General features: G+C 46.7%; 1 protein-coding gene across 2 annotated transcripts; it reads right to left on the reverse strand.

Moving 5' to 3' along the window:
• Positions 1 to 993: 993 nt before the first annotated feature.
• On the reverse strand, positions 994 to 13,372 carry LOC121834257. 2 transcript variants are annotated; one of them, XR_006077151.1, is made up of 6 exons: positions 12,730 to 13,372; positions 12,431 to 12,515; positions 11,648 to 12,024; positions 10,332 to 10,411; positions 3,268 to 3,451; positions 994 to 1,138 (listed from the first exon to the last, which is right to left on the reverse strand). XR_006077151.1 is itself a non-coding variant. In XM_042288008.1 (6 exons), the coding sequence occupies exons 1-5, from the start codon at positions 12,753 to 12,755 to the stop codon at positions 3,423 to 3,425; spliced, it is 489 nt and encodes a 162-aa protein (XP_042143942.1). In that variant the 5' UTR covers positions 12,756 to 13,372; the 3' UTR covers positions 994 to 1,138; positions 3,268 to 3,422. The 2 variants fall into 2 exon arrangements, 1 of the variants encoding a protein (XP_042143942.1); XM_042288008.1 differs by having other exon boundaries at positions 11,756 to 12,024.
• Between the last annotated feature and the right edge of the window lie 14,029 nt (positions 13,373 to 27,401).

The raw sequence follows: 27,401 nt of genomic DNA on the forward strand, positions 1-27,401 counted from the left end.
CTCGTCCGTCGTTACACCCCTTAGCGAAAAACCGGGGCTCTTAGAGTATACTTTATTTGCACTTCCAGAAGTATGCTTGTTGCTCTAAATTGGCCGGTTTTTAGTATACTTCTGACGCACTTCAAAGTAGCATTTCGCCATACTTTTAGTATACTTCTAAGCATACCTGTAAGAGGCATTTTAGTATACTTCTTACGCACTTCAAAAGTAACATTTCGCTATACTTTTAGGATACTTCTAAGCATGCCTGTAAGAGGCATTTTAGTACACTTCTTACGCACTTCAGAAGTAACATTTCGCCATCCTTTTAGGATACTTCTTCTAGTACACTTCTGAGCAGAATTTTAGTATGCTTTTATGCAGGCCTTTAGTACTATAAATTGTACCCCGGATTAAATTTGGAAGCAGGCTTTCAAATATAATCGGGGGTACACTTAATAGAACTTTTAAAGCATTTCACCAATTTATTCCTGACCAATTCCAGATAAGAAAAGTAGAAAATTATATTGATTTAGCAATTGCAGTGGTTTGCAGTTATCGAAACTGAAATGCATTATGTTACAGGCTTTAATGTAGACGAGTTCAAAGTGATGACAAATTAAAGTAAGAACTTTTTATTAAACAAATATTTTTTTCAATATAATGAACACATGTTGCCTAAAACAAACACTTACGATGGAACAAAAAACGTAATACTTTTAGTGGCTTACAAATATCACAGATGCACTTAAAGCTTTATAAACAAGCTCTTATTAGAAGAAAAAAATAATTACAAACTATCATGATGAAGAAAAACGAGCAAAAATAGTATTGCACCTGTTAATATAAAACCTATTTATCATCTACCATGACTGAAGTAACATCACCTACATGACTGAAGTAAAATGAATGAAAAAAGTTAATGCACTTGTTAAATAAAATCTAAATTAATCGCTAATCAGATTTAAGAGAAAAAAAAAGCCAATGCGCAAAATAAATAAAAATGAAAGCTAATTTTTTTTTTTTTTTTTTTCATTCTGCAGTTTTCTTTTGTGTGTTGGAGGCTTTGTTTTGAGTGTAGGAAGCATTGCTGCACTTCCTTTACAGGTATTCTTTCACGGACTTCCGAGTTTCTCCAGGGAATTGGCAGTAACAAAAGCTGAAAAGAGAAGACAATAGACAATTAAGGAACTTGCCTTAAGACTCCATATTTACTTAATACTACTTAAAATTATACTTCAGGTCCACATAATTTTAGAAAATTTCACAAAAAGAAACCAACAACAAAAAGTTAATCATCTAAATATATTGAGCACGGGGACCAATGACTATGTTTATTGGCAACTGTGAAATATTGCTGCTGTGAAATAATGTAAAACAAGGCATTTCGTCAATTTGCAATGCATTAAAGGGATCATGAAACAAGTTTACTGTGGAAACAGTCTGGAGCTCGTTACTTTTATTTCTTTTACCTTATCACAAGTACGAGAAAACACACCGTGATCCCTCAAAATGTCGCGAGTGCACTGCGTAATCAGAAAGGAAAAAAGGGTCCATTTTTCATCATGCAGCTTATGGTGGCCACAGGAACTACTGGCTTGGCGCCAATAGTGGTTGAGTTTGCGGGTTGAGCAGGTATCTGCCCAATTTGAAGCTAAGGTTTTTATAAAAGTTGTCATTCACTCATTTGGCCCCCAATTCATGTCACACGCACGTGACCTGGAAAGGACTCTAAAGGTTGAGGGGCCCCCCAAGCTTAAGTCTATTTAATTTTTTTAATAAAACTAGTGCACCTTGGAAAAAATTGTTTTCTGATCTTCACTGCACATGCGATGGTGAGATACTGCCACACTTACTTGGCCGAAGTCTGAGGACTATTTCATAACCCCTTTAAAAGCCTGCAAACATAACATTCTTTGTGACAGGGACTCTCAAACTTTCTGACATCAGCGAACAAAAATTTACTAATGTTATTGTTAGCCGAGGAGCCCCTTCCACTATTGGCATTGTTGCAATTGAGTGTATGACAATGGTGTAGGAACGATTGAGGAAGTTCAGGTGCTGAAAGAACCCTCAGTATACTGTACTAGGAACCCTGTTCGAGAACCAGTGCCTCAGGATATTTGGCTAGAAAGTCGGAGATAGCGTAGCTAGACAATAATTTTAAACACACAGATGACCACATTTTTTTAATTTTGATTCTGACATCTATTTTATATTATAATTCAGGGTTTACTGATATAAAACCAACTGAGGCCATACTGTACCAAACAATTACTTTAAAAACAACTGAACAAGCTGAAAGTTTTTGAAAGATTCAGCAGCCTAAAGCTGGGGTAAACAGTCAGCTATCTTCAGAAAATTGTACACAAAAGTAAACAATACTGAAGTTTCGTTAAGTTTAATCGCTGATATAAATCGACGATCAAAATTAAGCAGAAGGAACATCAGAGTCAATTATAATCTAGGCAAAAATTAAAGTATGCTAGAACTGGGGCACATTATTGCAAACCAGAGGTGTAGCGCAAGACGTAATGACACAAAAAGACAAATACCTCCCCCAACATAAGCCAAAAAGAAACAACCATCCATGAGTACCGAGACACAAGTCCAATGGTGACCAGACAAAAGCTCACCGGACAGAAGCTCACCCGTTTTTTTCTTAGACCCACACAATAGCTCACCCCCTTTTTTTTGGCTACCCGGTGAGTCACGAGCTGGGCCAAAGTGCGGACGCAATGGACATTGCACTATTTTTAGAAGAAGTGGTACCCCATCTCATGCAACAGTGTCGACAGGTAAGCCATAACAGGCACAGAAGCAACGATTTGGGACAAAAATTTAGGTCACCAAAATGAGTGGAGCTGAAGCTGATAAGATCAATCTGGGTTGACTCAAGGTATGCCACAACCGTCTGGAAAATATTTGCAAGGGGCTCCAGGTACACCGAGACCTACCAAGACTGCTGGAAACAGCCTGTACGGGACTGCATTTCCTTCTAACCAATCGAAAAACTTGTTTCCAGTCTAATCAACAAACCATGTGCCTATCAGATTTAATTCATTGTTGTGTTTTAGTGTCGCACGCATGCACCTAAGTTGTCTGCACTCGTGTTAAGACCAACATGAAATTTTCACGTGGTGAGCTTTTGACCGGTGAGCTTCTGTCTGGTGAGCTTTTGTCCAAGATTTAAGTCCAATATATGTCAAGAGTAAACTTAGTATTTGTTCCTGTTAAGTTTGATTGCAATAGTGCCTTGCCATTTCCTCTTTATGGCAATTTACTCACCTATCAAGTCCTTAACTCCCTTTTTAGGAAGCTTTCCCTTCATTGCCGACCCCGTAAGGCAGCAGTTTGTCAGGGCCTCAGTTTCAAATACCATGACCGCGAGTTCCTGAACGTAAATGGATGGCTGCTTCGTGTCGACATGCTTCAACTGCGCTTCAGGAAGCGCAATGTCTCCAAAGGTTATCTGAAACATAAAAATAGAACCAAATACGGTCATTACATCCATATGAATGCCTTTTAGATGAGCGCATGTGCACGAATGGCCGTGACATGCTGGTGGTAAGGAAGTGTTTGATGAAGAGAGCTAGCTAATAGTAAAGAGGGTAATAAGGCTAGTTTGAACATTTACTATATAAAGTCCACTGGTCAGGCTAGTCACCATCACATTGGCGCAAAGCATTTTTGTTTAATAGGGCGATTGATGCCTCACTCACACGCTTTTTTCCTTTTTCCCAAATTTCATATGCTTCATGCAGTTCTCTGCTTGTTCTGTCATTGTATTTGCGAGAATCTTAACATAATGCAATACCGGGGAACAGAGGCATCTGCTGCAGCGAATGGCGAGGTGGCCAGACAGGCTGGCTGGCGTGGCAGCCACATGCTCACGGGCAGGGTCATTCCCACATCTGGCCCATATACACTGCCCCTCACAATATTGGTATCTGATACACAACGCCCAAAACACACCCAGCAATTTTATCCTTGTGTTTTATGCTGCAAGGCTAAGACGGCGGGGCTTGGGCCTGTTGATTCTGTGGCAGAGCCAAGCCATCCTATTGTGTGCCGAAGACATCACAGTAGTGCGGTACCGCTGACCGACTTCCTTGAATTGTGTGACACTGAGTGTACATACCTGCCAACCTGTGGAATTTCAAATTCATAAAAGTCGCGCGGCTGCGGCCGGGGGGGGGGGGGGGGGGGGGGGGGGGGTTACGCGAAGCGATGTGCAGCTTAATGTCAGCCTGGCCAGCGTGCGAAACGCTTACATCACACGTGTACGTGCTACACAATCCAAACTTCTCTTGCTTTTTGGGCGGCATGAAGCACGGAAATTTCGACGTGTAGGACTTCAGGAACACCTGAAAGTACCTCTTTTGAGGTTTCGAGTTCGGCATTGCGCCGCGAAGCCACAGTGACAAGGAGAATGCTACAGTTACACGCGCAACAAACACAGACGCCATACTTTTTGCCTCGAAACTGGCCGAAACAACGAGGCCCCAGCAACGTCTGAACACGCCGAGCCAACTTGCACCTCTGCACCGCCGAACACACGAACAAAGGCTTTGAGCTTTGGATTGGTTTTCGATTCGTGGCCACCGGATAGACGGATAGTAAAAACCACGACGCTGCTGTGGACGGTACCTATCGCCCTCTTGTGGCAATACAAGATACCACCAACAACGGAGTTACAAAAACAACAACAAAAAAAATAAAAAAAAATTTTTTGTAAGATTTGAAGCAAGATTCGTAAAATCGTAAAATTAGTCTCAATTTGTACATTTTACGAAAAATTCGGAAGAGTTGGCAGGTATGAGTGCAAGTATGGTACCACATCTGGTCTCACATTGGGCCTCTCACGAGCAGGCTTGTTTATGCCTCAACTTTATTTAACAAGCTTTTGGCGACCTGAATTATACACATCTGCAGGTAGCTTGCTTCTGGATAAACAAACCCACTCGTGAGAGGTCCAATGTAAGACCAGCTGTGATACCATACCCTCAGTTTCACACAATTAAGGAAAGTCGGTCAGCGCCACCGCATTCCCGTGGTGTCCTTGGCATCCAATAAGATTGCTCGGCTCTGCCACAGAATCAACATCATAGAGCAGCCGTCTGAGCCTTGCAGCATAAAACACAATAATAAATTTGTGGATGCATGAATGAACGTGCCCATGAGCACGTGGCTGCCACGTGAGCTAGCCTGTCTGGCCACCTCGCCATTCACTGCAGCAAATGCCCCTGTTCCTTGGTGTTGCACGATGTTAAGATTCTTGCCAGATACAATGCCAAAACAAGCAGAGAACTGCATGAGGAATATGATATTTAGGAAAAAGGAAAAGAGTGTGTAAGTGGGGCATCAATTGCACTATTAAACAAAAATGCTTCGCGCGAAGTGATGATGACTAGGCTGGCCGAAGAGGCCTACATAGTAAATTGTCTTTCCAAATAAACAACAGTTACGTGTGTGCCAAGGTTAATAGTAATCAATATTATTGATTATTATTAGCTATATTCCTAACAGCCATGCAAGTGTCCCTTTAAGAGAACATGCACATAGACTGTAGTAAGTGCCTCCAACTATAATTACGCTTCACTCTGTGATTGCAGCCTCCGGAAGTTCTGAATTGGCAATCTTGCAGCATGCAGCAGTCGACTGGGGAAGTGTTATCGAAGCTGAAGAAAACATCCGCTGTCGAGCACATTCCAGGCTTGATCTGCGTCGTTTATTAAAGCAGTTTTCTGATTGTTTTTTTTTATTTTGAAAATGCTAGTCCTTAAAGGCAACGCCCAGAAATTTTTAAGAAACTTCTACACATTATGCGATCGAGAATGAAATGTGTCCCACAGTGGATACAGTAAAACCCCAATTATGCGTCCCCGGTTTATGCACAACTGGACGAGTCAGCAGAAACTCACTGATTTCTTTTGAAGTTCCAATGTGATAATAAAGATTGATTGGCACCTCTATTACACAATTTCTAGGTTACATTCATAGTTGCATGAGGGTTCTAGCTTCTTCAGATTCCAGCAGATTATCAGCTTAAAGGCTGTTTGGAAGTTCTGTATGTCTTTGACCCGTAACTGTTGTTTTTTGGATTATCCAATGTTGTCGCGCAGTCTCCTGAAAGTCACATAATCGAGGCACCACTATATCCTCCAGCTTTGAAAACGCCTCAACCGATTGAATGCTGCGCGCCCTACAGTGGCTGAATGAGAACTTCCGCTGGCCGCATTCGTGGAGTGTGGCAGCATCACTCGGAAAATCATCGAAAGATAGTGGTGAACCTAATACACTATTTCCATCCAGTTCCCAGAATTTAGAAGGCGTGCGTAGAGGCAATGAGGGATATATCTGTTGCAAAAATTGTTCCCTGGGTTCTAACTGAATTATATTTAGGTTATGAAAATGATCAGCAGAAAGCAGTCCTGGCATTGTTGGGATGGCCTAAGCCTGCATGAACAAACACCCCATATACAGCATCTAATTAAAAAAAAGAACCTTTTAAAAAAGAGGACGGGTCTGCTGAAACCTTGCAAACCACGAACAAAGCAAATCACTGAGATTTAAGGACACGACAGAAACAGAGACAACACAAAACAATTCAGAAATGAAACCAACAATACGGTTAGCACTGTTTGAAGAACCATTACCTTTCTATGCCTCAACATTGCTAAGCTTCTTCCATAGATTCCAATGCTTACCTCTTCGCACATCCTGGTGGAATGTGGAAACTTAGGCCTCACATTAAAAGGTAAGTAAGTATAGCTATGGTTCTAATAGTTGAACCTCTCTAATAGGCACATTTTTTGCTAGAACATATGGTTCGTTCACACTTTTAAAAAGCAGTCTTGCTGCCGACCGAATTTGGTCACCAAAAAAAGACCGAACTGTTCAGGCTTAGCAGAATGGACAATTGGGCGAGTTTACGGTAGAGATCATTATAACTTACAGTGCGACTAGGACAAAGAGAGACAGAGGAGAAAACACAGGCCAAGCGCTTAACGAGCAACTGATTCGATTGAAAAGGAAATACATATGATGATGCTGCTGCTCGTCCAGGCATGCACCTCCGTGGTCCTGGCGCTTTTTCTTTCACTTAACACGATACCAGCCGAATTATCCGAGATACAAAAAGCCGATCTCGCTCTTTATCAAAGTCACTGTGGGCTGGCTCACACACAAGGATCCGTTTTGTGTTATGTAGTACGTCTGCATCATTTCTCGGGGTAGTTTCTGGTTGTGTCAGAACATCACTGTCGTGTTGTTCAAAAGGGGTTGGCATCCGATCTCCCGGCAATGCATTGTGAGATGTGTGTGAGCGGTTCCTTTCATAGAACTGTGGTGTTTTCGTAGTCTTATGTTGAGGCAACTCCCAGTTTGTCCTATGTAGACACGCCCGCAGGAAAACGGGATCTTGTAGACCACACCTTTTATGCAGGCGACAAACTGCATTCCGTGTTTGATGCTGCAGCGGCTGTGAGATGTGGAATCGTCATTTCTCGCACGTTTGTTGACTGTGGAGCACACAGATCTAAGCTTGTGGCGGGCGGAAAAAACAACATTCACATTGTATCTCGTGGCAGCTTTCTTGAGTCCGTGGGAAAGACGGTGGATGTACGGTATGACTGAAGTTTTCCTTTTCTCTCTCTGCTCGAGGTCACATTGCTCGATCTCTGGATCTGTTTTAAGGTATTTCATGATTTTTTCGCAAGCTGAAGTAATGACCGAATTAGGATACCCCGAATCCTTGAACCGTTGAATTTGGGACATGAAGCTGGAACTCAATTTGTGGATGCATGTGCTTGTTAAATCTGTCCTCAGACAGGAAAATGCGATGCCTTGTGTGACGAGTTTGGAGTGGGCTGAAGTCCACATTCATCGGATGGCAGGACAAGGTGTACCTACAGAAGTCCGGAGTATGCATAGGGTCGAGGGTAGCCTCTGTGCTCAGTAACATCTTCCTAGGCAAGATCCATCGGGATCTGGAACCTTGCTTGGAGAAAAACACCAAAAAAGTGTTTAGGTACGTAGACGATTATTTGGTCTTCGTTGAGAGGGCTAATTTCCATCAGAAGCTTGACGATGTGCTGAAGATCTTCACAAAAAAAAAGGCAAGGACTTCGATTCACCTATGAAGCCCCAAAAAAGAACCTTATTGAGTTCCTGGATCTCCGCATCAAAGAGGGGGATGATCATGTTTGCTGGTGTTACAGTCCCAGAACAGCAAAGGCTCTTCTAAACTTTCAGTCAGCCCACTCTAAACTCGTCAAACAAGGCATCGCATTTCCCTGTCTGAGGACAGCTTTAACAAGCACATGCATCCACAAATTGAGTTCCCACTTCATTTCCAAAATTCAACGGCTCAAGGATTTGGGGTATCTTAATTCGGTCATTACTTTAACTTGCGAAAAAATCGTGAAATACCTTAAAACTGATCCAGAGATCGAGCAATGTGACCTCGAGCAGAAAGAGAAAAGGAAAACTTCAGTCATACCATACATCCACCGCCTTTCCCACGGACTCAAGAAAGCTGCCTGGAGATACAATGTGAATGTTGATTTTTCCGCCTGTCACAATCTCGGCTCTGTGTGCTCCACAGTCAACAAACGTGAGAGAAATGATGATCCGACATCTCAGCCGCAGCAGCATCAAACACGGAATGCAGTTTGTCGCCTGCATAAAAGGTGTGGTCTATAAGATCCCGTTTTCCTGCGGGCGTGCCTACATAGGACAAACTGGGCGTTGCCTCAAGATAAGACTACAAGAACACCACAGTTCTACAAAAGGAACCGCTCACACACATCTCGCGATGCATTGCCGGGATTGCGGATGCCAACCCTTTTTTAACAACACGACAGTGATGTTCCGACACAACCAAAAACTACCCCGAGAAATGATGGAGACATACTACATAACACAAAACGGATCTCTGTGTGTGAGCCAGTCCACAGTGACTTTGATGAAGAGCGAGATCGGCTTTTCGGATCTCGGATAACTCGGCTGGTATCGTGTTGAGTAAAAGAAGAAGCGCCAGGGCCACGGAGGGGCATGCCTGCCTGAGCAGCAGCAGCATCATATGTATTTTCTTTTCAATAGAATCAGTTGCCAGTTCAGCGCTTGTCCTGTGTTTTCTCCTCTGTCTTTGTCCTAGTCGCACTGTAAGTTATAATGTTGAGGCTTACTACTCCCTGCCGTTCCCATATGATGTATCTGGGAAATCAGTTTCCTTAGTACAACCCTGCCGTGCCAGTGTGCGTCGGCGGAGGAAGTTAGGAGGTCAACTTTTGACAAACACCATGCATTACTTTGAGTAGGTTACCTATGCTCATTGCTCAGTGACAACCAAGAAATATGCGAGCACCGAACGAAAGCTGTCCACAGCACGGGGTCTGATTTTCGTCTTGGCGAGAGTGAAGGAGCTAAAAGACTGTTTGCAAATATGTTGCCTGTCAGTGCGAGAAAAAGAAGAGTTTGGGAAGTCAACGCACTGGATTTTCTGTGACCAAAAGGGGGACCGAGCAGAGCACAGATTTAAGATTAATAATTAGTGAAGCATCATCAATCAGGTGCGACTCGTGTTCTCACCGAATGGGCAGTCAAGGCTGACATGACACTCGTGTTCAATCCGCGCTTCACACTGACTCCTTTTAGGTAACATGGAAAATCGGTGCTAAAACCTCAAGTTCGTATAAATTGTGTTGGTTTCGCCTGCCATGAAGTGTCAATCACCGACGAAAACAGAACAAAAAAGACATTGATGTATCGTCTGCTAAACGAGATTTAAAATTATTTGTGAACGTCTGCTATATCACAAAGGATGCAATAGACCTTTTTTAAAAGCTGCATCTACCTACCCTGGCACCAAAAGGCAGTGTGCTGTCACAAACCAACTGTAGCTGAGGACAGAAAAGGCCGAGCAAGACAAGGAAGGCAAGCGGCAAGGCCATTGCAAGCTGAGGAGGCATGTGACAGAGCCTTGCACGAGACATCCTCGCGCCGCCGAAATTCATTTTCTTGCTGCACATAAGCTGACATTCCCTGGTGTGACATATGGCAATAGAATTCCTGCCTTTTGTTCTAATTAAAAAGTTTTCTCCAGCAAAAAAGAAAAAAAAAAGATCAAAAAGGTCTTTGATCGATCCGCTTGCCACAGGATATTCCACAGAGTTCTGACACCCAGCGTCAAAAGTCTGCGATTGTGGTTCGAGCATCAAAATAATCTGATCAAATTTTGACGCCCAGCGTCAAAATTTCGTGTGAATGAGCCATTACGGTTAGGAAAAAGACAAGATAAAAGATTCACACCTTTAACTGCGATGTGAAGAAAAAAACTTGTTACATACCATATTCTACACAATATCCTCTTGAACCACAGGGCCTGCCACTCCACGAGTCTCCATAGCCGCAACAAGGGGTGGCACACCTGCCGGTAGGAAGCATCAAATTATAAGAAAATTACTGGTTCAACAGTCAACACTGAAATCACAGGCGCTTTGAAGTTACACACATGTGACACCTGGTTTAACATTAAGGAAAATTAAAAGTGCACACGATTAAAGCAAACACTGCACCAAACTTGCTCCTAGACTTCAAACTTTTAATATGAATGGTGGGAAAGCATGAAGCTGTGAAATCCAAGCCTGAAATCCCATGCTGGACATGTGTATACTCACCATAAAGAAACCATTAGTGAAATTATCCGAGCCCTTTAACTTGTACTAGAAATATTGCTCTCCCTTCAGACTGCTTCGCCACCCCAATACCCCTCAAATCTCATTCCCTGATCTTAGTCAGCTCAGTTCAGTGGCTGTCACTTTTATTTTCAAAATTTCTCTCCTAGTGCACATTACGTATTTTTGTGCATATTTCCCTGCTTTCGACACGGGCACTCACTGTCAACACGCCGCTTCACAAACCGCTCCCAAATCGAGTAAGAATGCTGCTGCCACTCTATATCATACTATGAGTGGCCCCATTTCACCTATGTACAGCTGCAACTTTAAAGAGAAATGCACAAGCTATTCCTGTAAGGAGAACAGCAAATTGAGGCATGAAAATTGACACTGTGTGTAAACATAGAGACAGTCAAACTCCAAACCCAAGCAGGGTCAGCTCTCGCATCACGATTCAGTGCTTTACCATCACAGATATTGCCTACCCTGATTTTGAAAAAGTCTCTCCTGTATCAGCATTCAGTTTAACGAAAAAAACTCACAGAATCACAAAGAATGGTAGCAGCAGTAGTACTCATTTTGGGATATGAAGAAGCTTGTTGACCATTTAACGCAGGGAATTAAAGCAAAGTGTAGATAAGAAAAATGTTTTAAACTTTATTTTTTTGCTTTGTATACATCTTTGTAAGTATGGCCTATGGGCGCCGCCATCTTGCTTACTGGGGGGTACTTAGGTACACTGTGGGCCGCGCCATAATCTGACTACGTCTTCTTCTCAAGGCATCGTAATTAGGTTATGGCGCAGCTCACGCGCTCTCCAGCTAGGAAGATGGCGGCGCCCAGGGGACGTACCTGCAAATGTGTATATGTAATCGATCACTAAAGTTATTTTTGGTGCAAATGAACTTCTAAGCAAAAAATCTTTTAGGTTGCAAATTTGCGACATCGAGCAGTTAGGCCTGGACAAATAGGTTATACTGTTTCACCTTACATCCGGATGCAGAGGACGCTACGTTACAACCTCGACCTCCTGTGCTCTGGCCTCGGCCGCTCTAGCCTCAGCGTCCCCCAGTCAGGTCGGTCCTGGTCTCAACCTGCTCCATGCTGGCTTCAGCCTCGGTGGCCCTGCCCTGGTTTCGGCCTCGTTGGCCCAGGCTTTGACCTTATTAGCCCTGGCTTCGGCCCCGGTCTGAGGCTCACTGGCCCTGGTCTCGACATTGTTGGCCCAGGTCTCGCCCTCCTTTATCCGGGACTCCTTGGACCTAGCAGAGGCCTCTTCAGCAGAGGCCAGGGCAGGTACAGCGAAGACAGGTCCTCGAGCTTGTGATGCAACGTCCTCAGGATCCCCAGAAGATGCACGGAGCTATAAACAGAAAATATAAGCAGTAATGATAGATTATCAGAGTTGTACAACAAAGTATAACATTGGAAGTCCTAAGCAACTGCTTCCCAGAAGTGACCTCTGACTGACCCGGAAAGCTGCATTCCCGTTGCCACCAACTTTTTCTAATGCTGAGGAAAATAACATCATATGTCATCTGCCCTCACAGTGCAAAGGTTACTGAAACAGTATATCTAGTCTCCAATTACTTCAGCATTCTGAACAGCTTGCAGTTTGCATGAATGAATAATTGATAAGTACACTTGAAAAAGCAATAATGACATTGATTAAAATATATCTAACCAAGCACCAAAATGGCAACATTATATAAATCTGATGCGCTCTCCATAAAGCTAACACTTTCTAACAAAAATGTTGTTATACATACCCTGTGACCTTTCAGCTCCTGGCGAAGCTTTTTGAGAAGCTTGTCCTCCACAGTGTCTTTTTTTTTTTCTTGTGGGCTGCTTGTTCTGCAACGAGTGATTTCAAGAAAAAAAAATCAGCAAGTTTTTGCAAAATTTCGAAAGACGTTGCGAACGTCGCTGTTGAAGCCGCAGGATCACAGCGTGGTTCATGTTCCGAAGTTCCGCGATTATAAGCTGCGCCATTGTAAACTCATTTCCTTGACGTCACACTTCGAGCAGAAGAAGCTCTTGTCTAAAAAATAATCAGCGACGGACTCACCCGGTCTGTGTCCGCCGGAGCATCATCTCGTAGAGTGCGAATCGTCATCATCGAGGAACACCATCTGTAGTTCTTCAGCCCATTTCGACCAAGTTTCCAGTCGCTTCCCGGTCGTTGGATGCCACTCAAGCCGTCCCGCTCACCTTCGATGAAGCAACAGCGAGCGTTATTTCATCGCTCCACCCGGACTGCGTTGCGCCGCCACCGTGTTGATATGCGCCTCCCAGTCCCGCGCACTTCATGGCGCTCGCTGCCGACGACGAGTCAGAGAAGGCGGGAATGGACGCCGTCAAGTCTGGCATCGCGGTCACCGATGCGAAGCCCGGTTGCGATGCCAGGGTCCGTACGAGCTCACGGTCCGCGGCCATGGCTGTGCTTTCTCGTCGAGTCAACGGGAACACTGAACGGCCTCTCGTCGGTGGCGGAAACAATGGACGCGCACCACCGCCCGCGAAGAAGACTCACGTTCGTCGGCGTGAACGTGGCTGTCGCAGCCACCACTGTTCCGGGGAGGCTCAGCGGTAATCCCACTTCGGAATGCTAAAGTTTTCGAAGTAACATCATCGAACGTTCATAAAAAAAACTGGTTTATTTAAAGACAACAAAACTGACGGCTGATCAATCCGGCACCATCTGGATGATTGTATGGGTATGGATACTACTGCGGCACCTTGCAACGCACTTTGTAACGGGCGGTAGCTTGCGCCACCTAGCTTAAGTCTAAAAAGCGACGTATTTGCAAACGTGGTCGGTCACGCTCGCGACTGATAGAAATACCAAGAACTCAAACGCGTCACGACAGCAACAGACCCCAAATCATTCGAATTTTAACACTGCAATGAAACCACGCGGAGCTCTCAGACGCAGACACGATGAAGCTTGTTTTTTCTGCGTCGACGAAACTCAGGAGCATCGATTTCGCGACCCGGTGCACCACTACACAAACTGCACTGCTTTATAATCCGACTGAGAACTATCGACGACAGAAGATTGCTCGTCGATGTTGGTGGGGCAAATAACACGTAGCACTGATGATTAAACGATGGAATCACAGACGTAGTCGGTCATGCTCGCATATTTGTTGATTGTCACCAAGCAATCACTTTCTTTGTACGCGGTGTTCGGATTCATCCGCCAAGCGCCTGACTTTTGCGGGTTGCGATGTGATGTCAGCCTCCCGAAGCTGGTGGATCAAACGGTAATAGCGTATCTCACTCGCTGTTGCAGGCTGCTCACCGCGTCCGTGTAACCAGAACGAACTGGAAACGACAACAACTACGCTGAGACTGCAGCGGCTACCTTTCATATTCCTGAAGATATCAACTAAACGTACCTTTCACAGTTTTTCTTGCGCTCTTGTGAGGGGTAACCACTGCGTCAACGCAACTATTGTTGTCGTTTCCAGGCGGCTCATTTCTTGATCGCCACGCCGGGAAGCTACGCGTCCACAGCGTGTGCGCAACTTATAATGGTCACTACACTCATTCTGGGACGGTGCAATCGCAGACGTAGTCGGTCACGCCTGCCACCGGAACGCTGAGAACTTGATCAGGGGGCTCACGCACAGCACTGAAACGCCACAGCGCTCGAAACAACGCGAGCTGCTGACGCCATTTCATGACACAGACACAGCGACGAAGCACAATGTTGTCCTCATTTCATGGTGAGCGCAGCTAAGCATACTCGGTGCATGCTCTGATTATCCTTTCAGCGCACTTCCATAGTAAACTTTTCGTTCACTAAAAGAAACCTTAGAGAGGCAACTGATAAGTCACTGCACGAATACTTACAAGATCCTTCTAGCTTACTTCCATAACGTTCTTCTAGTGCACTAAAAGATACCCAGGACAGGCTACTAGTAAGACGCTTCGCATGAACTTAGAAGCTACTTAGGTCTTAGCTAGTTTACTAACAGTATACTATTACAGTACTTACTTCAAGCATACTAAGAAAGGACACTAATAGTACAAGCCTACTTCTGGCTAGCATCCCTTAAGGACAATTTTAGTATACTTCTTGAGAATGAGTATCTTAAAAGACCGTAAAGTATACTTAAAGTAACCTAGTTTTCGCTAAGGGACGGCATCTCGGCTGCAGTTTTGGTAAGTGCTGGGAATCGCAATAGGCGGCTTTAGCGTAGCGTTGCCGTGCGCAGCGAAATTGCTACTGGTAGCTCGCGTTGTAACTTTGAAGCATGCTTTTCAGCGCGCTTAAAGCCTTACCAGGCGTACAGTGGCCTCCGCAGATCACGGTAACGGTCTTCTAAAACTTGCTACTGGTAGTAAGCAGACACCGTGTTGTTTTTGGTCTTATTGACTTTGCACGAGTGTGCTGCCTTGTGATGTTTCTTTGAAAGCTCGGATCGTAGCGCTCAAGCTGACGAGTTAATTTCTCTAGAGCTGTGCATGAGGCACTCCGATACCTGAATTCTAAAGTGTAGGCAATGGGCATTACATCAACGCGGAACCAGAAAGGCTGCCAATTTGTTCTGCGTTAACTTGTGTTTGATTGGATGATGCAGGACTCATCTGCTGTGGCCAAAAGTGCTAGTGAGGACCCAGCACAGATGGCAGCTCCACCACCACCAAATAATAGGTATAAAAACAAGTCTGGATTCATCTTCATAATACGTGGTTTGCGCCTGTGTCAGGACATGTATTATACGTGAGTGCCGTCGGTAGCCTCATGCTGGTGGCCATTGATGTTGTGGGGTTGCAGCTTTGCTAAACTGTGATCATGGTGAACTACGCTGGCTCCAGTGGCCCAAAGTGACAGCTTTTGTACCCATCTCAGCAATTGCACAAATGTGTGAACATGACCTGCACTGTGCATAACTATGAGGAAGGTAGAAGATGCAGTCATTAACATATTGTGCCTGGTCGGTAGCTCCCAAGGTGGCTGTAGGTCCAACCGTGTTGATATTTCTAGTAAGGTCAGCAAGACTCACAAAAACTTAAGTGTACACATGGTGCAGAGACAATGCCTCCGGTTCTGTTTCCCAACAGCAACCTGCTTCCACCAAACATTCCCGGCAGCACCACATCTAGCCACAGCCCTGAAATCGACAAGGGAATGACAAGACAAAACTGGCTCACCAATTTCAAAACCGGTGTCTGCTATTTATATAAAAGGTCCACTTCTGAAAATATTTGCTGCAAAGGGCTGTGGAAGCAGGACGCACCTGGCTGGGCATTGCCTGTCGAACTCGGCAAAATTATTGGCGTGCAGTTTTGTATACTTCTCTTAATTTTTTGCACTCAGGTATTCATGTCCTCCACCTTTGGCTAGATATCACAATCTGTCACAGTTGAGAGTAAGTAGCAGATGGTTCTCGCCACCACAGAGAGCAATATTTTCTGCGTACTGAACTGGACAAACACTGACAAACTTTGTCATCATCACCTGACGGTCTAAACCTCTGCCTAGGCTTAGCCCAAATGCCTGCACTAGCACATATTTCCCCGCACGTCTCCGAGCAAGCGCGCCCGTGGCCGAATGGTTCTCGTGCTTGGTTCCCACAGAAAGGGCCAAGGTTTGATTTCTGGCCGCGCATGCACATTTTTGTTAATGTACCGCACCTCCTCCAAAATTTCACGAATGACAGATGATCAGTTGAAGAATGAACAGAAACTAAACGTTTAATTTGGCAGACTTGTGCCGAAAACAAAAATACAAAGGGGTAGCATCACAGGCATCGAAGGTCGGCGGAGCAGCAAGATCGAGCGCAAGAGCGAGACTCTGTATCGCCACGCAGAGCCCCTCATGTACATGCGTGGACTTCTGGAACAATTGGCATAGAAAGTTCGGTGCGTAGAACATTCTGACTTCGAAGAAGCAACGGGATTCTTGAATTAAACCTGAATGCAACATTTCCAGAAATAACAAAAAGGTGCATGTGCGGCCAGGCATCATACCTCAGCTCTTTGTGTGCAAGCTAAGCACGATAACCATTTGGCCATGAATGCTTGCTCGGAGACGTGCATGGCAGTATGAGCAGCCTCTGCAACTAACCACATCTGACATGTACCAAGTGGTGGTCACCAACACGGTGGCCTTGGAAGTACTCAAATGAGTTGTCTTTTATACTGACATGACATTACCTGCAAACCATGTATGTGTGCTACTGAAACTGTGTCATGTCAGCTGTGCACCAGTCACCAGTCATCAGGCAGCGGAAAAAGATAAGCACAAGCGACCAACGATCGGTGCAGCAAAATCACGACACACGGTGGTGGCCGACACAAAGCAGCCTATCCTAAAGCTTGTATTTTGAAAGCTATCTTATCCCTCAATTTTCTGGCAACCACCCACATGTTGAGACATGGAACATGACTGGCATTTGTTATCGGCGCGCTCGGGAACAATAGCGCTGCCTGTCGCGATTTTGCTACACCGGTCATCGGTCACTTGTGCTAATCTTTTTCAGCTGCAGCTGTACACTGCTACCCTGGATGGTGAGGGCCTGAACTGCCCCCAGCTGCACTGTTTAGGACCTCTCGCCCACTCAGCAGGAGCAGCTGGATGCATTGCACATGCTGCTGAACACCCAACATTGCAGCATGAGTGCCCTACACTCTATGAAAAAAGGGAGCGCGACTTAGTCCCTTGGGGGACCAAAAGCACTGCCACCACCATTAGTCCCCTAGGGGAGCAACTGTAACGGGAGCAACTGTTGCGCCCCGTCAGTTAGTCCCTCGCACTAGCATCGTTAGGACCAACTGTTGCACCCTTTCAGTTACACCTCGAGGACTAGCTGTTAGTTAGGCCCTTACACTTGGTCCTTTGGGACCAACTATTACACCGTTTCAATTGAACCTCGAAGACGAACTGTTAGACCCTTGCGCTTGGACCCCTGGGACTAACTGTTACACCGTTTCAAATGAACCCCGAGGACTAACTGTTAGGCCCTTGCACTTGGACCCCTGGGTCTAAACATTGCGCCCTTGGATTTAGGCTTCTGGGACTAAAGGTTTATCCTTTACATTTGGTCCCGAGCCACAAATCTCCGAAACGAAATTGTGGAGTTCAGGTTAAACGTAGCTTTATTGCCTCGTAGATACACATTGCATTCAAGGATGAATGAAGTCAAAGTTCCTGGGCGGTATAGTATCCACGATAAGGCCAAATGCCGAAGAGTGCACTTGCGTCGACGATGGCTTGGACACTGGGACGTCTGTCCAAGTCAGTCGTGGTCCCAGCACCGTTTATTGGGGCCCCGGCAGCTTCTTGCCTGTTTGCGAGGAATTTGGATTATTAGTAACAGGGCAGCGTAAATACCCAATCGCTTGACAAATAAGTTATAACACACGCATAATAAATTAACAAATAGGCTGCATAAATGATACAATGGTTCACATCCAACATGCGGTCTGTTGAGAGCAGACCAGCGCAATATTAGATTTTAGTAGACCGTTCGCTGCGAATTACAGACCCAGCGCGTGCGTGCTCAAACTATGCTTCGAAGTGACGGCGCGATCTCCTGCCATCAACGCGAAAGTCTAGTGTACAATCGAATAAATGTCTCCATTAATGCCGGTTCTCACACGCAGCGAAGCGCTGATGTAGCGCTGCTTACGTGTCATGAGCTACTTTTCGTCTGCCATGAGCAAGAATTTTGTCGGTGCGATACAAAGCTGGTGACCGATCCCGTCAGCACGCGCTTACCGCAAGGTCAGCGCTATGCCTTGTGGGTTTCTTTACGGAGGTCCACTACTATCAATCGCCGCGCGATCGGTATGAGTTCCGCCCGTCACCCAGGGAATCACACATTGCAACGAGAAGACAGCGAATGGGTTTACTGTACCTCTCGGTTGCCGGTCGTCGAGAGCCGGTAGTCCGGGCCCGACGACCCTTGTTGTCGCCCGTCGATCAGAGCTCACAGTCGGGGTCCGTGTCCAGGCCTGCGGATCGCCTTTCCCATGCCAGCGCTGCGTAGGCTGTCTGTCCCGGGCTATCAATGCCCGAGTCTCGCTGCGGAACCACCCCGGGATCGTCATAGCCCAGGTCATATGGCCCGGGCTCGCCGTTTCCACCTGTCCGGACTTCGAACCACGCTGGTGGACCGCTCCGGGGTTCGATGGGCCAGGGCAGGCAGCCCCGGCTCCGTCGTTCTTGTCCAGCTTAGCTCCAGCCTCGCTCAGCACGCAATGTCTCGCCCAGCTCGTGCCTTCTCCGCCGGCCGCCTGTCACGTGCCCTCTGCCTCGTCTTTCACCCCCGGCTCCCACACTCTCCCCCCCTCAAGGCCCGGACTTCGGGGGACTTCATGGGCTTGAGGGAGCCGCTGGGTTTCATGGGCGGCCGCTGTTGCTGTTGCCGGAGTGGCCACGTTGCAGCGTCCGAAAGCGGCGTAGGTGGTGGTGGCTAGCGAAGCCGGCAGACAATGCCGACCTGTCTGTCGCTCGCTGTCCCACTCACCGCAATGCAGCAGGGGGCTTGCTCTAAGCTGGTCTGGCCGACACAGACGGACTTGCCCCGTTCCGCTTAGAGGTCACAGCGGGCTTAGAACTGCCCGCCTGAACCGTTCATCAGCCCGAACAACTGTCAGCCACCCTGAGCACTTGGGAAAACGAATGGTCCCGTCTTCCCTCCCGGTGGGCTTCCTGGGTTACGCCGTCTGTATACGGCCGTCTTTCCAAGAAGCTATTCTGCGCAGAACAAACTGTAAAAACAACACACAGCAAACAAATACTCTGCCGCAGATTGTGGAAGTGGCCATAGCCTCTACCGCCACATAGCTTGCCGACGGGTTCGTGTACCATGCGGCCAACTCAGCAAGTCTGCATTCCAGAGCTCGCTCCTGGGTCGCCAAGAACAGGGGATTTCTTGTGTCCTACCGCAACCTCATATTAAACGTCTTCCCCATCGCGGCAAAGGTAGTATCCTTTCAAGTCAGCGATGTGAACCGGGCAAGTCTCCTCGTTTGTATCTCGCCGAGTAAGCCTAGAAATAAGACACGACGCTCGCGTCTTTATACCTCGGGTGCCCTTCTCACCTCGGAGCAAGCGATGCGGCAAAACCGCTAGCTGCGTTGCTCAAAGCGTGAGTTTCCTTCAGAACAGGTAACGACGGCGTAAACCTATTCCATCTTTTGCGCAAGCGAAGGGATCCAAAGCCTGTGGCGGGTTGACCAAATACCATACCCGCAATTCCGCAACGGCTACATATACCATGTGCTACTCGATGTAAGCGTCAGCGTCCCATTCCGTCCACGTGCATACGAGCTCTAGGGACTGCTCGGTCCTCGGAGGGGGCGGTAGCTCAGCGAGCAAGCCCGCTTCAACCGTTCACGCCTCAAGGCAAGCTGGACAACTACAAGCCACCTAAATGTCTACCGCCTCATCCCCGGCCAGGTCGTGACGCGACATAACTTATTAAAAGTCTTGCTTTCACTGCCACGACCGGCCAGAGTGAAGCCGAAAAAGTATCCTATAAACATTTCGTAGCTCTCTCGGAACGACCCCCTCAAGGGAGTGTCGTCCCCCTGCCTTCCGTCGGTTGTTGGAGTGACGCGACGCAACTAGCCGTCTTGGCTCAGCGGTTACAAATCATACTGCTCCTTAACTCGCCTGCCAGCGTTAATTCCCGGTGTCAACTGCAATTTACGCCAGTTTATCCAACACCCGCTGACAATCTCGTCCGCCAGTGTTCCCGGTGCCGACTGCAATTCCCGCAATCTTTCCGACACCCAGTGACAAAAACCGATCTGTACCCCAGACCTCGACAAGCGCTTACTGGCTCACCGCATCACTCCAAGCCTGAATCCTAAATATGCAATAACCCCTGGCTGTTTTCCCTCCTGCCAGTCGCTATCCTGCCTTCCAGCGAACATGCCGTGGCTCTCCTCTGCCTCCGAAGACGACTTTCTTACATCTTAACCGCGCTCCTCGTGTTCTCCCCGGTTGGGTCACCTTCTGCCAACCACTATTCTGGGGTACCCGAGAACGCGCGTCCGCAACCTCGTCCTTCGAGACCTATAAGTACCGATTCGAGGAGACACCTGCTGAGCTCTGCTTTGAGACAAGTCACCATAATTCCAACATACTTTGTCTCAACGGGCATCGTTAGCGTTAGTGAACAACCCGCTCAACGAATCCATGGGACTCCCTGGGGACGATTAGAAGCAGAGGCATACCGAACGGGCCCCACGTTGGATGCGCCATTTGTGGTATTCTCGCTCACCGCTTGTCGGGAGGAAGGGGCAGAGTCATGATGGAGACATGTTTATTCTTCGAGCCCGGTGTTCGGTGGCTTGCGCCACCATGGCTGAACTGTCCTCTCCCCCGTCACGCGCCTCGCGCCCAGTGTTTTGGCCCCGCGCTCGTTTCTTGCGCACCGTCCGCATCGTCGCCGAAGTTCTCAGTGTCCGAAATCCCCACATCTTCCCCCCTTCTGGATTGCTCATGTACCACAAAATCAGCAGGCAGTACATTACTCCAGACGTTTGCACCAACCCTACTTCGCGGGGCAGAACACCTCACAAATCTGATTAACTTCATGTAGCCAATATCCGGGTCCACATCTTAAAATTAAGAAAAATTGAGAATAACAAAGTATCTGTCTGCTTTCCTGCCGGTCTCTCCCCAACCGAGCATCGTCAGTAGCGCCGCTTAACTTCAAAAAGTCTTCCAGCTCACACCCCGACTAGCTCGCGTGAAGAGAAAGAACGTACGTCAAAGCAGTCAATTTCGCTTTCCAATAAACATTGATATAAAATTCAGGGGAAAAGAGAGAATAACAAACGGTTTGCCTGTTCTCTGACCAGTCTCCCTCCCCCCAACCGAGCATCATCACTAGCGCCGCTTAACTTAGAAAGTCTTCCAGCTTGCACTACGACTAGATCGGGGGAAAAGGGAGAACAAACGCAAACGTCAGCACTGTCGCTTTAAAATAAATTAAAATCCAGCGATAAGCCCTGCATTCTATAGTCTTTCCAACCTCCTTGGCTGATGTGCCGAAAGCAATACAGGAAGAGCACAGCGGGAGAACTGGACAGCTGAATCTCAAAGCGGATAATTGACGCCTCCCGTGATCGTCTCAATGTCTTCCTACTGGTTCTTGCCTCTCTCGAAGCCTCTCCTTGAAGTCTCTGATCTATTCAGCGTCGCTGTTAAGAGTGCTCCACCGAGATGGCGAAGCACAGCAGAAAGTGAACGTCCGCCGGGGCCATCATATTGGAGATCGCGGCGCTCGCAGTCAGGGGTCCCTCGCGCAGCCGCCCGCGGACAGCTCGAAGATATTCGCTGCTCCTCTAGTGAAGTCTGGCAGGGCGTTCGACGGGCTGCACAACTGCTGCTGCTCGTAGCAGCCCGGGTACCTGGAGTAGGCCTTTCCAGCAGGGTCCCCCAGGACTTGCCTTGGCCTGGCAGTGGCATCCAAGCAGGCGTCCATCGCGGATGAAGTTAATCTCGTCCATCGTGGCTATGTTTTACCGGGCCCCAGACAAGCAGCGAGCCCCACGTTGGGCGCCATTTTAATGTGAGTTTCTTTACGGAGGTCCACTACTATCAATCGCCGCCCGATCGGTATGCGTTCCGCGCGTCACCCAGGGAATCACACATTGCAACGAGAAGACAGCGAATGGGTTTACTGTACCTCTCGGTTGCCGGTCGTCGAGAGCCGGTAGTCCGGGCCCGACGACCCTTGTTGTCGCCCGTCGATCAGAGCTCACAGTCGGGGTCCGTGTCCAGGCCTGCGGATCGCCTTTCCCATGCCAGCGCTGCGTAGGCTGTCTGTCCCGGGCTATCAATGCCCGAGTCTCGCTGCGGAACCACCCCGGGATCGTCATAGCCCAGGTCATATGGCCCGGGCTCGCCGTTTCCACCTGTCCGGACTTCGAACCACGCTGGTGGACCGCTCCGGGGTTCGATGGGCCAGGGCAGGCAGCCCCGGCTCCGTCGTTCTTGTCCAGCTTAGCTCCAGCCTCGCTCAGCACGCAATGTCTCGCCCAGCTCGTGCCTTCTCCGCCGGCCGCCTGTCACGTGCCCTCTGCCTCGTCTTTCACCCCCGGCTCCCACAGCCTGTAGCGCTCCGCTGCATGTGTGGACAGGCGTTTATGGTCAAGCGATCCTGCCAGGGTCTGCTAAACACACACACAAAAAAAAAAAGCCATAGGTACAACTGGCGTTTTGCTCGATACGATTGAATATGAGGTCTTTGTGCTGCATAACAAAATCAGCAACCATGGTGCCAAAAAGAATAGAGCATGGCGCGCGCTTTGCAAGCTAGAAAACGCGCTCAAAATAAAACACTTTCTGAAGCCGCAGTTAATGAATACACCATAAACAGAAGCACTTCGACATACCTTAATCGAGTTCCCTTGACTTGTGACGTCAGAATAGATCAAGTGCAGTGCTTCAGTACCGCGAATCGAAACCCGATCCCGGCATGATCGGAGACGAGACTAGGCGACCAGCCTCCGACGAAGGCTCTATTTCGAATTTCAACTTACTAGAAACAGATTCTTTTCAAACAAAGACACTTCTCCTTTTCCCGACGGACCCCATCTGACCAACGCCCAACCCCCCGCGTGAACAACGAGCAAAGAATGCGGGGCAGGGGATTGGGGGGAGGGGGCAGTGCGCCCAGAAGATAATCTCTTTTCCCGCTCCCACTACACACGACATAAGGACACCGAAGAGCTCCAAGGACGGGAGAAGGTCGCCACTTTCAACACGCCGGTCGAGTGACCTCAAGCAAACACTTTTTTTTTCTTTTCTCTCTCATTCTTAAAGGGGGGCCAGCAGAAATATTCTTCCACCTGGCGGAAAGTCCTCCTCGCCCTCTTTCTTTCTTGTATCAAATACTAGTAAAGTATTTGCTTCTATTGTAGCACGGCGAGGCGAGGGGAAAGGTCCCCTTTTGCGCCGGTTTCTTCTGAGAGGATAAGCCGAGAAAATCCCCATCCTGAGCGACGGGCGATGGGTGCGGCAGCAGCGACCTCGTGACTTACAGGTAGCTTCAGCTCCTATCGTGTAATCTGCCCCATTTTTCGGCGCTCACCAAGCCCAGCCCCTCGGGTGTAGGTTTTACGGAGCTGCAAGGCTGCGCCCGCGCAGTCACCGAATTTCAGCTGTCGAAGGTCTTTGGTTTAGCCCGTGGCAAAGTAAACGCATACTTGAGAGCTGCGATGCATCCCCGCACCCATTGAAGGAACGTTTCATAGATATTGTCGGTTGATCAAGGAGCTCATAACACATGCGCGAGAAGTGGTGACTTGAATATGTAAGGATGACTTACATCTTCACAAAACAATCCATCTTCAAAAAAAAAAGAAACGGCTTATCACGCTCAAACCTGCCTCAAACTGGGATCGATGGAAAAGAAAACGATGTAGCAGGCGCGGGCATCTTCTAGAAGGTCTCTGTTTTCTAGCAGCGAGCACAAATATTGTGTGCGTAACTCACACTATATGATGGCCAACGAATGTAGGTGACATTTATATTTACGCATCCCAGCAACCACATGAGGTGAGAAGGCAGCAATGGTGTCTGTCGATAGTAAAAAGTTTTAGTGGATCGTCTTTGACTCTTGGATAACCGCACCCTACAACAATATATAAGCTATAACCTTCCTGTGAGCATTCTTGACCGAGTGCGGCTATCGAAGCGTCTGGTGTTTAGTTCAACGTTGCTTAAATCGGTGCTATAGCACGTGGTGCCACTTTAAAGTATTTTTGAGGCATTAAAAATAAAAAAAATAAAAATGTAGCCGATTTTTTTAACATGATACGCGTTTGTAATTTGTCTTTGCAAACATATTTTAGGTATACTTCCACACAGTTAGCACGGACAAACTATTGCCGGTCTTTCTAATTTTGTTTTTTTAGAAATAAATGATATTTAGAAAACTGTCAATGCAACTATCCAACCTAAGTGGCAGAGCTCAGTGCTACGCAATACGTATTGCTGGGCAGAAATAGTAAAAAGCGCCGATGTCGCGTTCTGGCTAAAAGTGCCACGTAATGCACGCGTACCACTACAAGTGCGTCCGGACATTTCATCGAAGCCGTTTCATCGAACACCGTTTCATCGAACGCCGTTTCCTCGAACGCCTTCTCATAGAAGCCGTTTCATCGAACGCCTTTTCATCGAACAAAGTTACAGTCTGTAATATTTTGGAATTTAATTTTTATACACAACTTCATCTAATTCTCTTTTTCTTTCTTTCGTTTCTGTTTTTATATCACTGGGTGCAGTGGCGAGATAAGTTCCATCATGAACAAATCCTGCTTCGAGGAGAAAGCCTCCATGAAACAATGTCCCCTCTCCATGTCACATGAAACAATTAAAAGTGAAACAAAAACAGAAAGCACACACACTTAGAAGTGTTTTAAGTGTATGTCCTTTACTTGCAGCGTCGTGGTTTCAGTCATGTATGTACATGAGTAAAGCTTTTCAGTAAGTCGCCTACCCAATTGTTTTTATTTCTTTTTATGCCAATTGCTTTTATTTTTAGTAATTTGACACCACCTTCAAAACAATTTCACTAGTGACTACCTTAGTCTTAACAAATGCAAGGTGAAACATCTATAAAGCACTGTTATGCCCCAGAACTCGGTACAGAGTCATAACAGAGAAATTCGATGAAACGGCCCTTAGCGATTCGTTGAAACGGCGTTCGATGAAACGGCGTTCGTTGAAATGTCCGTTCATTCGAGAAACGGCTTTCGATGAAATGGCGTTCGACGAAATGTCCGCTACCCCGCTACAAGATCAGCGCAAGCATAATATGGCAATGGATTTATTACACAATTTGTTTTAATAGATCAAAGGTTTCAAGAAATCGTCGCAGCGCCTTGATTATCACAGCTGACAACAAGTCACACTTACTAACGGCTTTGGCTTGCGTTATCAAGTCGTCAAAAGCAGTCATCTCCGTGGGTTCAGAAAAAGTGAGGTTCAGGCTTGGTCGGAGATTGCTACGGTTACACTCTTACGCTTTTTCAGTTCTGTCTCGCATAAATAAGCTTCTTGCTCAAATAAACAGGGGCATCTGACATTTCGCTCATCTTGGCCTTCAGCGCAACTGTTAACAAGTTCTAAAACAGACAAAGCCAAAGTGATTTAATTACCTCAGGATTATAGATTGAGCGAAATATTTACAAAGTTCGAGGTTCCCTGAGTCGTCTTTCGTATTCAATTCCAACCCCCCCCCCCCCCCCCCCCACCACTTCCTTCCTCTAAATAAACAACGTAGATTATTTCATGAGCCACAAGTAATAGAGTGTACTCGCAAAACGTCTTTTTGGAGTAAGAAAGCGTAAGAAATGCCCTGTTTAAATGTTCGAGCAATGAACTTACTGTACGTGACACAGCTAGCACGAACACAATATTGACATTTTTACGCAAGGGCCATGCAGAATTTAGTGTATAAGAACAAATTGATGCCTCATAAGTTGGTGCCCAACGGAAGCACTCTTTACGGAATTGCTTGTATAAAAATAACAACTTTTGAAACATAAAAATAAAAAAATAACACCACTTTTTTGGGGGCCCTAAATTTACTGATTCACTCCGTTAGCGTTGATTGTGCAGCGGTATGCGTACATTACGCGACACTGTTAGCAACACGACAGGCGCTTTTTGCTATTTTCCCCAGCAATGTATCGACTCGCACTAAAATCTACCGCTTAGGTTGAATACTCGCATTAACAGTTTCCAAAACATCATTCACTTCAAACAAGAAAAAAAGAAAAAAGTGGGAAACACCGGCGATAGTTTGTTTGTGCTAACTGCGTAGCGTAGGGTACCTAAAGGTTTTTCACAATGTTAAATACAATTTTGTGTCACGTTAAAAAATATGTCTGCTTTTGCTTTAGTTTCTTTGAGACACCACAAATACTTCGAAGTGGCGGCCCGTGCTATGGTACCGATACAAGCAACGTTGAACCATAACACGACGCGCTAGACTCACTCGCCAAAAAATGTTTTAATATTGTCTTTTCCGCTCCATAGCCGCACTCGATAAAGAATGTAAACAGCGAATCTAGCTTACATTTCGTTGTGGGGTACAGACCGTACGGTTATCTAAGTGGCTAAAAGCGACCCACTAAAACATTCTAAAATTGAAATCCACCCTTGATGCCCTCTCACCTCAGGTGGTTGTTGGGACTGTGTAAATATGAATTTCATACATTTTGCTGGCCATCATGTTCTGCGCGTTAGGCACACAACAGGGCATTTTAGTAAATTGTTTTCAAAGGCCCGCATCCACTTCAGGCGCGCTTCAGAGAATGCATCGAAGTGGCAGCGCGAGCTCCCGCTAAATATAGCGTGTCCTGAAAACACAGTCTGCTAAAGTTCTCCAATAATTTGTGCTCGGTGCTAGAAAACAGACCTTCTAGAAGATGCCCGCGCCTCGTACATCGTTTTCTTTTCCATCGATCCCAGTTTGAGGCAGGTTTGAGCGCGATAAGCCGTTTTTTTTTTTTTTGAACATGGATTGTTTTTTGTGAAGGTGTAAGTCATCCATACATATCCAAGTCACCACTTCTCGCGCATGTGTTCTAAGATCCTTGATCAACCGACAATATCTATGAAACGTTCCTTCAATGGGTGCGGGGATGCATCGCAGCTTTCAAGTATGCGTTTACTTTGCCACGGGCTAAACCAAAGACCTTCGACAGCTGAAATTCGGTGACTACGCGGGCGCAGCCTTGCAGCTCCGTAAAACC

This window comes from Ixodes scapularis, unplaced genomic scaffold, assembly GCF_016920785.2.
Source record: "Ixodes scapularis isolate PalLabHiFi unplaced genomic scaffold, ASM1692078v2 ptg000861l_1__unscaffolded, whole genome shotgun sequence".
Taxonomy (NCBI): domain Eukaryota; kingdom Metazoa; phylum Arthropoda; class Arachnida; order Ixodida; family Ixodidae; genus Ixodes; species Ixodes scapularis.